Genomic DNA, 16373 nt, shown 5'->3' with positions numbered 1-16373 from the left:
GACATCTGTGGTGTCACCGCAAGGCACCATACTGGCTAGGTTGTAGGCTTCAAATCGGCCGCGGTCCGTCAGTACGCATCGGACCCGCGAGTCGCCACTGTCGACGCCAGCAGACCGAGCGCCGCCACTCGGCTGGTCTTAAGAGACAAACTAGCGCACTGCCCAGTTCTACAGCCGACTTTAATAGGGATGATTCACTGGTTATAGCTTCAGAGATCTCAATTGCAGAGACGCTAGTTAGCATAGCCTTCAGTTAACTCAGTAGATACGACCTAGCCAGGTGCCACATACAGTTTATGCACTGCCAATTGATCTATATGTGTGAAGCAGTGAGAATTGTAAAGCAGTATTCGCAGTTCAGTCTATAACTGCACTTGTAAATATTATTGTACAAAGTCAAGATCGACGTTCATCGCTGATGCTGAATTAAAGCTAAGTGTTTAATTGTATTCCTGTCTACTAACTTCTTATCGCCTAAGATGTTCCAGGTACCTCCCGTCAAGTATAGTTCATTGATCTCACGTCAGCCTACGTAATCAACACGTGCAATTAATGGCCCCCCTTTGTGACCAGACTAAGAGTCAAATTGCGTGGCTCAGTCGGTCACCCTTTTTCCATGAGGCCCATAGTTCCGCCTCATACATAACAATATCAGCTATGACATATGTGATGGATGCTCTCTATACTGTGATCAGGCAACGACAACATAATACAGATTTAAAGATTTTGCACGCTCCTACTTGGCGTTAATTGTACCACATTGGCAGATATAAATATTCTCATTATTTAACAATAATGATCAAGTAACTAGTGTGTTACGCGTTCTCTTAAATAAAAATCTGTGAATACTCTTTAGTAACAATAGTAGCGATTCCCAAGACCGTACGTACTTTTACATTGAAAGTAGCTATGTTAGAAGCTGCCCCATTTGCAGATGAATTTCAGTAGGACAACGGGAAAAATTTAGAAGACATGAGGCAAGAAAATGTATCTTCAAGTAATCAGCAAACCACCGTGTGCAGAATGTTAGGATTTCCCCTCGCAATTTCTGTATCGAAATTCACGGAGGAGACCAATTATGGACTCAGCGTATACAGATGTGTCGCGGCGCCAACCTTACAGGAATTGCTACAAAGTGCAGTCTTGGTGCGTTAAGTACGAGAACTGCAACGAACAGCGAAAATGCTGTGAGTGATTACGGGCCGAGCAGCTGCAAGTGGTTCACTTTGTAACCTGCTCTGCGGCCGAGAAGCACGAGTGAACCGGTTTCGTGCAGTCAGGTTCAAGATCTTGAGACGACTCGCCTGCCTTCCTGCGACCACCTTATCTGGCCGCTTCGTTGCCTCACCAGCGGACTTCGTACTGAACATGCAAGTCACGAAACCGCAGTGGAATAACGGTACTTACAGCTGTATGAAAAACGCGTCGGTTCTGCTTTGGAACGGGGTGCAGCAGTGATTCTGCGTGATACGGATTCGTCACGTCCTTAGTAGGTTGCCGGAGGTATGTGGCATCTGATGGCTTCGCGCAGCCCACGCGGTACTCGTTATTTTAAGTTCTAAATTGGTGATTAGTGGGCACTAAGCTTGTACCAGATAGCGTTACAAACATGATCTAGAGGATTCAGATTATGTGAATTTCGTGGCCGAGACATCAACGTGAGATCAAGATTACTCTCCTCAAAACCACTGTAGTGCGATTCAAACTTTGCGAAATTATCCTGTTGGAAGACGCTATCGCAATCGAGGAAGGTGTCGAGCATGAAGAGATTCAGGTGGTCTGCTTTAATGTCCGCGTAATCCACAGCTGTCAGTCTGCCCTCGGTTACTACCATATGTCCCCCGGAAGCTCAAATGACTGTACCCTACTGTGTAATACTACCTCACTGCCCTGTGTCCACGGACTGTTTCACGTTTCGAGCAGCCCTTCACCTTGACCTGGGCGTATACCGACGCGATCATTAACCATGTGTAACGTGAAATGCGAGTCATACAAGCAGGTGACACGTTTCCATTGGTTCGTGGTCCAATATCGATGATCTCGTGCACACTGGAATCGTAACTGACGACGTCGTTGCGTCAGTATGAGAACACGGAGTGGTCGTCGGCTGCGGAAGCCACGTTCTTCAATGTGTGCCGAATGAAGAGATACGAGACACTTCTACATCTAAACTGTTGTCAGATCTACCGCAGAACGCCGCCTATCCGACTTCACACAGCAACCAAGTTACAATGAAATGAATACCCTTAGCTGCATACAGGCGTTGATATAAGTCAACGGGGACAGTTGAAAATGTGTGCCCCGACCGGGACTCGAACCCGGGACCTCCTGCTTACATGGCAGACGCTCTATACATCTGTGCAACCGAGGACACAGAGGATAGTGTGACTGCAGGGACTTAACTCTGGCACGCCTCCAGTGAGACCCACATTCGCAACTTATTGCCGCGAGTAATGAGTATGATGGACAGGGGTCCATCATACTCATTACTCGCGGCTTTAACGCCGATTCCCGTAAGGGTTCGGGCACTGTTTATGCATCCGCACAGAAGAAGATGGTCAAATGGCCGGTGAGCCTTAACTACATACAGGGTGTTTCAAAAATGACCGGTATATTTGAAACGTCAATAAAAACTAAACGAGCAGCGATAGAAATACACCGTTTGTTGCAATATGCTTGGGACAACAGTACATTTTCAGGCGGACAAACTTTCGAAATTACAGTAGTTACAATTTTCAACAACAGATGGCGCTGCAAGTGATGTGAAAGATATAGAAGACAACGCAGTCTGTGGGTGCGCCATTCTGTACGTCGTCTTTCTGCTGTAAGCGTGTGCTGTTCACAACGTGCAAGTGTGCTGTAGACAACATGGTTTATTCCTTAGAACAGAGGATTTTTCTGGTGTTGGAATTCCACCGCCTAGAACACAGTGTTGTTGCAACAAGACGAAGTTTTCAACGGAGGTTTAATGTTACCAAAGGACCGAAAAGCGATACAATAAAGGATCTGTTTGAAAAATTTCAACGGACTGGGAACGTGACGGATGAACGTGCTGGAAAGGTAGGGCGACCGCGTACGGCAACCACAGAGGGCAACGCGCAGCTAGTGCAGCAGGTGATCCAACAGCGGCCTCGGGTTTCCGTTCGCCGTGTTGCAGCTACAGTCCAAATGACGCCAACGTCCACGTATCATCTCATGCGCCAGAGTTTACACCTCTATCCATACAAAATTCAAACGCGGCAACCCTCAGCGCCGCTACCATTGCTGCACGAGAGACATTCGCTAACGATATAGTGCACAGGATTGGTGACGGCGATATGCATGTGGGCAGCATTTGATTTACTGACGAAGCTTATTTTTACCTGGACGCCTTCGTCAATAAACAGAACTGGCGCATATGGGGAACCGAAAAGCCCCATGTTGCAGTCCCATCGTCCCTGCATCCTCAAAAAGTACTGGTCTGGGCCGCCATTTCTTCCAAAGGAATCATTGGCCAATTTTTCAGATCCGAAACGATTACTGCATCACGCTATCTGGACATTCTTCGTGAATTTGTGGCGGTACAAACTGCCTTAGACGACACTGCGAACACCTCGTGGTTTATGCAAGATGGTGCCCGGCCACATCGCACGGCCGACGTCTTTAATTTCCTGAATGAATATTTCGATGATCGTGTGATTGCTTTGGGCTATCCGAAACATACAGGAGGCGGCGTGGATTGGCCTCCCTATTCGCCAGACATGAACCCCTGTGACTTCTTTCTGTGGGGACACTTGAAAGACCAGGTGTACCGCCAGAATCCAGAAACAATTGAACAGCTGAAGCAGTACATCTCATCTGCATGTGAAGCCATTCCGCCAGACACGTTGTCAAAGGTTTCGGGTAATTTCATTCAGAGACTACGCCATATTATTGCTACGCATGGTGGATATGTGGAAAATATCGTACTATAGAGTTTCCCAGACCGCAGCGCCATCTGTTGTTGAAAATTGTAACTACTGTAATTTCGAAAGTTTGTCTGCCTGAAAATGTACTGTTGTCCCAAGCATATTGCAACAAACGGTGTATTTCTATCGCTGCTCGTTTAGATTTTATTGCCGTTTCAAATATACCGGTCATTTTTGAAACACCCTGTATGTACGAAGATGGTATCTGTTCTTTCGGACATGTCCGAAAGAAAAGATACCATCTTCATATATATACAGTAATCAAGTCTCTGACCTCCACGTCGAACCCCTTGACGCCAGTTCGTGGTTCACCGTCTTTCAGTGACTTTCATTAGACGCTGCCTGCCTGTATCGTGATTCCACATTGGTCTTACATACTGCCCTTAGCGCATCACGCCACCTGGCGGCATTCTGTCTCGCGCTGGCCAGTGACCACAACGTCTAGACTCCTCATTGTATAAGAGTCTGCACCTAACAAGGCACAGTGTAGCACGTGACGCTCCAGCCAATACAGTCATTCTGCCACTACTATGTTATCATATGCTTCGGGTATGCATAGATTTTTAGCCCGCCTGGTTGGCCGTGCGGTCTAACCCACGGCTTTTCGGGCAGGAAAGAGCGCCTGGTCCCCGGCACGAATCCGCCAGGCGGATTTGTGTCGAGGTCCGGTGAGCCGGCCAGTCTATTGATGGTTTTTAGGCGGTATTCCATCTGCCTCGGCAACCGCGGGCTGGTTCCCCTTATTCCGCCTCAGCTACATTATGTCGGCGATTGCTGCGCAAACAAGTTCTCCACGTACGCGTACGCCACCATTACTCTACCACGCAAACATAGGGGTTACACTCTTCTAGTGTGAGACGTTCCCTGGGGTGTCCACTGTGAGCCGAACCGCACAATAACCCTGGGTTCGGTGTGAGTGAAATGGCTCTGAGCACTATGGGACTTAACATCTATGGTCATCAGTCCCCTAGAACTTAGAACTACTTAAACCTAACTAACCTAAGGACATCACACAACACCCAGCCATCACGAGGCAGAGAAAATCCCTGACCCCGCCGGGAATCGAACCCGGGAACCCGGGCGTGGGAAGCGAGAACGCTACCGCACGACCACGAGATGCGGGCGGGGTTCGGTGTGGGGCGGCGGAGGGGTTAAGTGGACTGCGGTGGTCGTCGTCGGGTTGTGGACCACTGCGGCTGCGGCGGGGACGGAGTCTCTCCGTCATTTCTAGGTCCCCGGTTAACATAACATAACATGCATAGATTTTCGTGTTAATTTTGGTTATGTAATGGGACTTGGGCAATTTAGTGTTCATTATGGGTAGTATAAAGCAAACACATAATGTATTGCGTTAAGAAACGACAGCGAAAGTTTCCCGAGAATGTAAATTTTTATAAGACAACAACAGTGGGGGTCAGACAGTTACCAGGGGCAGCAAGGCCTGGAGCATGTGGCGTGAAATACAGAGAGCACAATTGCGATACCGTCCCTCTGCACAGATAGCATTACGCACCCGCCTCATTACTAGCGGGGAATGGCTAAACAGTAATATGTTACGACGTTCATGTTGCAACCGTGTTCTAGCACCTGGTTCTAGAGACCTAGTAATCATTTAAAAGGTTCCACACAGCCATGAAGTACGCCGAAACCAACAGAACTGTTCGCATTATTGTAACAATGTTCTTCAAGTGTTTTACGTGGTTAAGAACATCATTCTAAATTGTGAATTATGTAACATTTATTGAAGATTCGAAAACGTGTGTAAACGTATCCTTCAACAAATAACATTTCATATTTAAAAACGTAAGCTTGATATCTATTGTGCTTAAGCAAGTACGACGACCGTTTACTATTTAGCCTGCTTTTGAAAAAAAAAAAAATTTAATGAGGCACTGATGGTGCTTAAATTCGAAATCTAGACAGCTTTCGTTACTTTAATCTCTTAGAGATAAATATCTCCAAAAATAACTAGATTTATTCATTGTTGTCAACTACAGACAAAACTGAGCGTAAAATTCCTGTATCTGATTTTTCTGTTGTGTATGGCAGTTACACGGTGCGCGAACACATTCGAAGCTGTAAAAGTGTTGTAACGGTGGCACTGCTTGCACCCTGTAACTTTCACCGAAGGAACGAATATGTTCTAGCAGCGAGTAACACCGTGACTGCACGAAGCTATCTGTGCGTAAGAAGTTGCGAGACGGAACTGTGATGCTGTGTATTACAGCGCCAGGCAAACTTTCATTCGTTTGTTTAAAATTCCTGAAACGTCATGCGGGTGACGTGTTATTTGCTTAACAGGTTCCACTCGGTAAAAAGTGTTATTTTAATAGCTTCGTCAAATATCGGTTATCCCTACAGAAGTGTAGTGATTACAGAAAAATTTGTCTGATATTCCAGGTCTCGAAGATCTTTGCAAGAATACTCAACAGACGGCTGGAAGAACAAATTGAAGAAGTAATGGAGAGGACCAGTTTAGAATTACGAAAGGAAAAAGATCCAGAAACGAAATTGGCATGATGTCGATTTTGTCGGAGAGAGTTTTGGCTGTTAACCCAAAAGTTTGCGCTTGTTTTATAGACTAGCAGAAGACCCTTGACAGAGTCAATTGAACAAAATTGATGAACATCCTTAACGAGGTAGGAATCAACTGGAGAGACTGGAGACTAATTCTGAACTTGTATCTTGAACAAAGAGTAAAGGTGCGACTGAACTACGGTGAAACAAATAGCTTGGAAATAGGAAGACAAGTCAGACAAGAATGTTGTCTACATCCGAGTCTCTTCATCCTATATGGAAAATGGCTGGCGAGAGAATCTTTGAAAAAATGCGGAAACTTCAGGATAGGAGGATGACTTCTCAGCACCATCAAGTATAAAAATGACGTGGTAGCGGTCGCCAAAAATCAACACAATTGCAACATGTGACAAGCCAGTAGGTGGAAACTGGAAGGAAATACGTCATGGGAATCAACATCGAGAAATCAGAAGTGATGCGGATATCAAAACGGGAGAAACCTTTGAGGATAACTGTCGACAATCGAGAGCTGTAGAATGTGATGCAGTTCAAGTTCTTGGGAAGCTTGCTGACAAGGGATGCCCCCTGTACAAATGAAATTCGAGCAAGAATCGCCATGGCCAAAGCTGCATTCTACAAGAAGAGGACTCTGCTGACCAGCAAGTTGACCTTGGACTTAAGGAAGAAACTGGTGAAGTTCTAAATCCGGAGCATTGCACTGTACGGAGCAGAGACATGGACCATGAGGAAAATGGAGAACAAACACCTGTAAAGCTTTGAAATGTGGTGCTGGTGAAGAATAGAGGAGGGCAAGTGGGCAGGTCGGGTGACAGACGACTATGTACTGAGAAGTGAAGGAGAGAAGAAAACTATTCTGAACACAATTCTTCAGAGAAAGCCTAACTGGAACGAACACGTACTTAGACACGTGGGGCTGTTACACGCCGTCATCGAAGGGAATATCAAAGGAACTTCAGGACGAGGAAGTAGGAGAATCAAACATCGGGATAACATTAAAGGTAGAAGGAGATACACCAGACTAAGGAAAGAAGCTGAAGACCGGGAACAAAGGTGCCAGAAATTCTCCAAACATAGGCCTGCCACTACGCAGAATACTACAAAATAATAATCTCTACAGAGTACCTAGTGCTCTCTGAAGTGGGCACTTTTGGACGCGCGCTGAATATTTCGCGTTTGCTTTCGTGTTAGTGTAGCTATGCTGAGGCTTTATAACCATTGTAGCGTTCACTATGGGTGACATAAAGTTGACAATATATATTGCGTTAACAAGCGGAAATATTCCTAGAATTTGTTCTAAAAGAGAAACACAAGCAGAAAGAACGCCCCTATGCGGATCATAGCCCAGCGTTGCAAGATGTGGGTGAGAGACAGACAGCCGCAAGTTTTCACCGCCCCTCTCTGCCCAAAACATATGACGCAGCTGGAGCACAGTGGAGAGGGAAATCCTAACGCTTTTAGGAGCGCCAAATTGACCAAATACTCCCTTGGCCAAGAGTGAAGGAAATGTGTTAAGGGGCTGTGGTCTTTGAACACTGTCAGGTATTTATTGGTAATGGCTGCGAAAGAGTACCCTGGGGAGCTGAAAGTAAGGCCTTTTCCGTTAATCTCACAAACAGGTTCCAGGTGTTGTCTATGGCGCCTGACACTGTACCTCAGCCAACTGTCCTGTCTCAGAGGAAACCTCTCAGCATTCACGATACGGGCAGTCACAGATTATGAGATCATTTTTAGTTGGAACCTCCAATGTTAGGCGCGTTATGGGGGCCCTTAGGGACATGGCTGCCAAGGAAGGGAAGAAAGCCAGAGTGCACTACATGTACATATTGAGTGCAGTCATTCCAGACGTGGAACAGGTCGTTCCGGATGACATGAAAAGCACAGAGTGCAACCAACTGCAGGTGGTGGCTCACGTCGGTATCAATGGTCTGTGTCACTTTGGATCAGAAGACATTCTCTCTGGTTTCGAGAAGGTGTCAGAAGTGGTAAAGGCTGCCAGTCTTACTTGCGAGATGGAAGCAGAGCTCACCACTTGCAGTATAGTGGACAGGACCGACTGCGTACCTCTGGTACAGACCTGAGTGGAGGATCTAAATCAGAGGGACAGACGGTTCTGCGACCGTGTAGGCTGCAGATCGTCGACTAGTGCCATAGGGTGGCTGGTTTTCGGGTACGGCTAAATATTTCAGGAGTCCACTACACGCAAGAGACTGCTACACGAGTAGCAGGGGATGTGTGGCATGGATTGGGAGTTTCTTTACGTTAGAGAGTCTAAGGGAAACACAAAAAGCGCTCCAGTCTCAAAGCGTGCAGGTTGAACACAGGAATAACGTAGACCCAGGAACCATCGCTATATCTGTTTTAAATTGTCGTAACTGTGTTGGAAAGTACCAGAGCTCCAAGCGCTAATGGAAAGCACTGATGCTCAAACCGTTATAGGCACTGAAAGCTGGGGTAAGTTCAGCCCAAATTTTTGCGAAGGATCTAACGGTGCTCCAAAATACAGTTGGCGGTGGCTTGTTTGTTGCTGTTAGAAGTTGTTTATCATGAAGCGAAATTGAAATAGGTAGTTTCTGTGAATTAGTATGGATAAAGGTCAGGCTTGTCAACCAGAATAAAATAATAATTGGATCCTTTTACCGACCGCCCAACTCAGATGATACAATTGCTGAAAGGTTTAAAGAAAAGTTGGGTCTAGTTTGAAACACGTAACCGACTCATACAATTACAGCTGGTGGTGACTTCAATTTACCCATCATGTGTTGGCGAAAATTCGTGTTTAAATCCGGAGGTACGCATAAAATATCATCCGAAATTGTGCCAAACCCATTCTCTGAAAATTATTTGACCTCTTAGCAACACATAATCCTGAGCTAATAACGAGCATCAAACACAGAGTTGCCGTAGCGAGGCTGAATACCGTAACTCCCAAATCCCTCGAAAATGAAAAAAATATTAATTCAAAAAAGCAGATAAAAATTCGCATGACGCCTTCCTTAGAGACACTCTTCACTTCTTCCAGATTAACAGTGTAAGTGTAGATCAGATGTGGCTTGAATTCAAAGCAATAGCATCGACAGCAATTGACTGATTTATATAAAAAAAATTAACGAACGACGGAGCTGATCCCCCACAGTACACGAAACAGATCAGAACACTGTTGCAGAAACAACGAAAAAAGCATGCCCAATTTAAACGAAAGCAGAACCTCTACATTGCTCGAAATTTAGCGCGGACTTCAGTGTGAGTGAGATGCTTGTAATAGTTTCCACAACTAAACTTTGTCTCAAAACCTGGCAGAAAATCCAGAGGTATTCTGGTCGTATGTAAAATAAGCTAGCAGTAAGACGCAGTCAGTGCCTTCTCTGCGCGATAGCAATGGACATTCTGTCGATGACAGTACTGCTAAAGCAGAATTACTAAACACGGTCTTCCGAAATTCCTGCAACAAAGATGACGAAGTAAATATTCCTGAATTCGAATAAAGAACAGTCGCCGACATGAGTAACTTTGAAGCAGACATCCTCGGAGTAGTGAAGCAACTTAACTCACTTAATAAAACACGTATTCCGGTCCAGTCTGTATACCAGTTAGGTTTCTGTCACAATATGCTGTTGCAATAGCTCCATACTTAACAATCACATACAACCGCTCGCGCGACGAAAGGTCCATACCCAGAGACTGGAAAGTTGCGCAGGTTACACCAATATTCAAGAAAGGCAATAGCAGTAAGCCACTAAATTACAAACCCATAACATTAACGTCGATACGTATCAGGATTTTGTAACATATGTTGTGTTCGACCATTATGAATTACCTCGAATGGAATGGTCTATTGACACATAGTCAACACGGATTTAGAAAACATCGTTCTTGTGAAATATAATTAGCTCTTTACTCACACGAAGTGGCGAATGCCGTCGACAAGGTATTTCAAATTGATTTCATAATTCTACATTTCCAGAAGGCTTTTGACACCATACCTCACAAGCGGCTTGTAATCAATTTGCACAGTTATGAAATATCGTCTCAGTTATGCAACTGGATTCATGATATCCTGTCTGAAAGGTCACAGTTCGTAGTAACTGACGGAAAGTCGTCGAGTAAAACAGAATTCATTTCTGGCGTCCCCTAAGGTAGTGTTATAGGCCCTCTGGTGTACCTTATTTGTAGAACCGATTTCGGAGACAATCTGAGCAACCATCTTAGGTTATTTGGAGGTGATGATGTCGTTTATCGTCTAATAAAGTCACCAGAAGATCAAAACAAATTGCAAAACGATTTAAAAAATATTATGTATGGTGCGAAAATTATCAGTTGACCCTAAATAATGAAGAGTGTGAGGTAATCCACATGATTGCGAGAAGGTATTCGTTGAACTTCGGATACACCATAGATCAATCAAATCTAAGGGCTGTAAATTCTGCTATGTGCGTAGGAATTACAATTACGAACAAATTATATTGGAAATACACTATGTGATCAAAAGTATCCGGACACCTGGCTGAAAATGACTTACAAGTTCGTGGCGCCCTAAGTCGGTAGTTCTGGGATTCAATTTGGTATTGGCCTACCCTTAGCCTTGATGAGAGCTTCCACTCTCGCAGGCATGCGTTCAATCAGGTGCTGGAAGGTTTCTTGGGGAATGGCAGCCCACTCTTCACGAAGTACCGCACTGAGGACAGGTTTCGATGTCGGTCGGTGAGGCCTGTCACCAAGTCGGCGCTCCAAAACACCCCAAAGATGTTATATAGTATTCAGGTCAGGACTCTGTGCAAGCCAGTCCATTACAGGGATGTTATTGTCGTGTAACCACTCCACCACAGGCCGTGCGTTATGAACAAGTAATCGATCGTGTTGAAAGATGTACTTGCCATCCCCGAATTGCTGTTCAATAGTGGGAAGCAAGAAGGTGCTTAAAACACCAATGTAGGCCTGTGCTGTAACAATGCCACGCAAAACAACGAGGGTTGCAGGCCACGTCCATGGAAAACACGACTACACCATAACACTACCGCCTCCGAATTTTACTGTTGGCGCTACACACGCTGGCAGATGACGTTCATCGGGAATTTGTCATACCCACACCCTGCCATAGGATCGCCACATTCTGTACCGTGATTCGTCGCTCCACACAACGTTTTTCCACTGTTCAATCGTCCAATGTTTACGCTCCTTACACCAAGCGAGGCGCTGTTTGGCATTTACCGACGTGATGTGTGGCTTATGAGCTGCCGCTCGACCATGAAATCCAAGTCTTCTCACCTCCCAACTAACTGTCATAGTACTTGCACTGGATCCCGATGCAGTTTTTATTTCCTGTGTGATGGTGTGGATAGATGTCTGCTTATTATATGTTACGACGGTATCTGTCAGTCAACAGACGAGGTCGGCCTGTACGCTTTTGTGCTACACCTGTCCCTTCACATTTCCACTTCACTATGACATTGGTAACAGTGGACATAGGGATGTTTAGGAGTGTGGAAATCTCACGTACAGGAGTATGACACAAGTGACACCCAATCACCTGACCACGTCCGAAGTCCGTGAGTTTCGCAGAGCGCCCCATTCTGTTGTCTCATGATGTCTAATGACTACTGAGATCGCTGATATGGAGTATCTGACAGTAGGTGGCAGCACTACGCATATAATAAGAAAAACGTATGTTTTTGGAGGTGTCCGGATACTTTTGATCACATAGTGTAACACATGTAAAATGTGGGGAAGGCGAACCAAAGACTGCGTTTCATTGGCAGAACACAGAATATACTACAGGACTACTAAAGAGACTGCATATTATCATGTCAGTCCATCCATTTATATGCTCACAAAACTGACGGATGAATGTTGTCTCTTTATTTATCGAGGAAAAAAAAAAGATGGAACTTCTGCTGCTGAATGTCTCTTGATAAATATCTTCATATTAGCTCCCAATTTTCTCACTGCAGTCACTTGGCGAGACTAAGGCTGAAATATGTTTGCCCACAAGCTCACCTCTGAACTCTGCTTTCGTCAGAATATCGTTTACCTACCGTATTCTCGCGAATTTTTCAGTCTTAGATATAAAGTACTTGAACCCACATCTTTTCCACGAGTAAGAGATGTCCCCTGCCAAGTCACAGAACCTTGCTAATTCTCTCGAAATCCCACCACGTTACTCTTAAAGAGTACAGTTACGGCATACAATTTGCGACACAATATGTGTTTCTCGAATTTTAGTAAAAATTTTAGAAGTTTTTTCATTTATGCTTGGTTCTTAGAATATTCCATGTGAAAACTTTGCTTTTACTTGCATTTTCAGTTTTCTATCTATTATTTATTGAATGAAAATTTGAAAACGGCTAACCTACATTTACATGTATACTCCAAACCACCTTGCGGTGTATGGCAGAGGGTACTCCGATTTTTCTCTCCTGATGAGCTGTAACTGGTCATTTCACGAGATTTCATCTAGAACCAGGTACCGTGTTTCTTGACTCTTCTTGCAACAGAAGAAGTCGCACTTCTAACGCTAAAGTTGTCCGTGTTGCACAACGTCTCTCTGCTATCGTCTTCCACCTATAAGCCTATGGTTTTCGCGAATAAGAAAAGTACTCTCCGCATCGGCATTCCATCCGCTAGTCCATTACCTGCATCTGCATCTAAAAAGTCTTTTATCCGTAGCCACGGATATTGCAGGTCTGTAAACCACTTTCACCCTTTCTGTACTCCGGATTCCAGACGGTAGTCCTGCACTTGACCTGAATTTTCGTCCGCTGAAGTGGTGCTTCGTAATTTACATTCCATTGACTAAGAAAGTGGGGCTCGACCATGAATACAACTCAGACTATTATACAATCAGTAACAAACACTTTTAAATCGTAATTACCGGAAACGATTTAGAGAATTTTTGAAGGGTTATTTCCAGTGCATTAGGAAGTTAAAAGTAGTCGTTTCCTTTTGGCGTCACTTTTGCATGCGGTCAAATATATAAGAGTAGTTTATTTATCAAATTTACGTTAATTTACAATAACATGGTATCATAATACACTTCTCAATACAATAAACGTTTCAATTTGTACTTGCTGCTGGCACGAAGGAAATAGAATGTACGTGTAATTGAGTGATAAAGGAGGAAGAAGAGCATGTTGCCACTTTTAGTTTCTGGAGATATGAAACATGGATTTACCCTCTGTAGGATAAAGTGCATTCCATCCAACACAGTGGCACTCAATTCCGAATAAATAATAATAGAGACTTCAAATAGTAAATATTATTAATATCGATCACAAGCAAACCAAATAGACGGAAATCGTAAAACTGACGCTATCCTTTAACTTTTAAATGCAAAGTAACAGTTATTGCAGATATGTCCTCGGACATTTACGACGGCGTGGGATTGTATCCCCAAAGTAATTATTACAACTGATTTTTAAACACGGATCGTTCAATACCATAATTTGCAATTTCTCGGTGGTTCCACTTTTATGGAGTCGTTCAGGTGTATCATCAACGTCGTTTGAATTAGGATGCCAATTCCTTAATCGCTGAAAATGTAGGAACGGACTTGTGACAAATATTCACCAAATTTGAATGAATTTATGTTGGTTAAGAACCGTGCGAAACATCTGCTCCCCTCTTATTGCTTGATCTATGGGATTTCCTCATGCCTCTATTTCTGAAGTACATTGATTCCTTTCCGTATCTTCTGAAAGTGCTGACAACAATGATTCATAAAATTCACTAGTTCTCTCTTTTATTCTATGGACTTGCTCAGAAACTTGCTTCTCCCTGTTTCCCTCACGTTTTCGCAATGCTTGTAACCATAATTTCTTTGCTAGTCAGTGCACTGAAGTCAATGATCTAGGATCGCATTTAAGAAAATCGTGAAATTTTTTGCCGGAGGATTTGAATTTTTAAAAGAACATAATTGCAGCAGCAAGTGAACAGTTATTTTCAAAGGTCGTGTTTCGTCTCTCATTCCGACCTCACACAGTAGAACTTTCAAGTCAGTTTTTTAACCTACTCCAATGTTTTTATGGTAGTGAATGTGGTCGAAGAATTCCTCTGTGTGCGCCAAAATGTTAGTAACTGTCTTATTTAACGAAGTAGTTTTCTCTCCGATTATAAGAAAATCATGCAGCGAATTTAACACGACACTTGTTTGACAGCATGAGCTGAGCTTTAAAGTGAACAAGGCAAGCAGTTTGAATATTAAGATAGAGAGAAAACAATTCTCGTATTCAGAGAAACGTGCTGAATAACTGTTATTTGCTGCGGACGACTGTCGCAATTCGTTACAATCTAGGCCGTCAGTGATTGACATTTAATGATAAACGTGTGCATTAACTAGTAATTGTCGCAAGGACGTAACTCGTTTGTTGAGTTTCTCGCTCACAGCAAAGTACAGGAATATATGACAGTATGCGAATTTTCTGTATTGTTGTACTAAAGTAGGTTACTTCCAATCAAGAACGTGTATTCGGTGCTTAAAACCAACGTGCCAAGACTAGGTGGTTTACGTTGGGTTCTACAGTGTTGTATGTTTGCTGAAAGCAGATGTCATAGCCATGTCGTATTACAACACCAGAGGAGAAAGTTTTGTGTGAAATGTCACGGCATTACGTAGTGTTAGATAACGACTATTTTTTTCGGATGTACACTGTCACAAATGTTTTTTCAGAATCTAGTTGCTACCATCTAACATAGACACGCATTCAACTCACAGTGTAATTGAAGTGTGATTCTTAACCATAAACCTCGGCATTTTTTTCCTTTTTTACGAAAAGATGTTATCAGTATGTTTAAGGATTGTAGATGATTGTTGTTAACGAAATTCCAATATTAGAATAGTGCACCACTATCTGTGATAAATTAAATATGCCTAATCTATGGCACTCTTCCGCTTTTTACCGTCAAATCATCTCTGTATGAAAGTAATCAAGTAGCGAAATTCCGAGGCGTGTAACGTAAAAAAAGTTGCAGTTCGTTATCACTCCACGATGCTTTATTAACTAGACAGACATAATACACTGCAGTGACTCAGGCGTTATCTGTCATGTAAGAATCAAAGAGTAATCGTAATATCGAATAATATAAGTTACGCGTCTCAGTGGAGCACAACTTCGCAAGGAGTTCCTGCTGGCTTAATTTTAAGACAAAACCTTTTTCTCTTTTCCATAAGTGATTTACCTCCGAGGGTCAATGCCATGTATCTGGTATCCTCAGTTACCGGAAGGCACCTCAACTGCACGAAAGTTTGCAGCAGGGACGCGAATCTGCCAGTTTGAATACACATCCCATTGTCAACAACAAAATAGAGAAGAAACTTTATAAGCTGTGGACTGAAATGTGACGGTAAGTCTTTCACTTTCGACGCCGGTATAATAAATTGCAAAAATAACATTTGTTCGACAGAAGTTTAATCTCAGTAAAATGTAATCCGTCTTCCCACAACACGTCAGTTCTCGACGCCACTTTTTGAGCAGGCAGCTCATGTTTTGTAGCACAAGCACTCTAGCCTGCAATCACTCGCACTTTGATTTGGGACACTGTAGGGTGTGCGACTATTATATTGCGGGTAAACGCACAGCGGAGAGGTACTCACCAACAGCAGCAGGCAGGACTTCATGGCGACAATAGCGGCTTGCGAGGTGTGTGCGTCTCTTATACCGGTTGCGGGAAAGTAGCTAGCTAGCTATCCCCACTCCACACTCCAGCGTGGAGCGGGGGGCGCACCGCCAGGGAAGCGTGTGCTTTCACGGCACGTTAATCCAAAAGATCACGTGTCCCGTATAGTCTCCCCCACTTGAGTACAACACGCAGAGGGTTCATAGAACCATGTGAAACTGTCAGAAAAGTCTTTCTTCGGGATGTTGTTCAACTCGCGCCACACACCCGCACCTTGACAAA

The 16373-nt window shown here is 43.9% G+C and overlaps 1 protein-coding gene across 1 annotated transcript in view; it reads right to left on the bottom strand.

The window, feature by feature from the left end:
- The window catches only part of LOC124721783 (extensin), a 260132-nt gene extending 243974 nt beyond the window's left edge, over positions 1 to 16158 (bottom strand). The window contains exon 1 of the mRNA XM_047246898.1: positions 16069 to 16158. Within this exon, the coding sequence (XP_047102854.1) occupies positions 16069 to 16092 (24 nt within the window). The 5' untranslated portion in view covers positions 16093 to 16158. The remainder of the gene's footprint in view (positions 1 to 16068) is intronic.
- Positions 16159 to 16373: the final 215 nt, after the last annotated feature.

This window comes from Schistocerca piceifrons, chromosome X, assembly GCF_021461385.2.
Source record: "Schistocerca piceifrons isolate TAMUIC-IGC-003096 chromosome X, iqSchPice1.1, whole genome shotgun sequence".
NCBI lineage: Eukaryota > Metazoa > Arthropoda > Insecta > Orthoptera > Acrididae > Schistocerca > Schistocerca piceifrons.
Note: the sequence above shows the minus strand (reverse complement) of the source record. Positions and strands in the feature narration are given on the sequence as shown.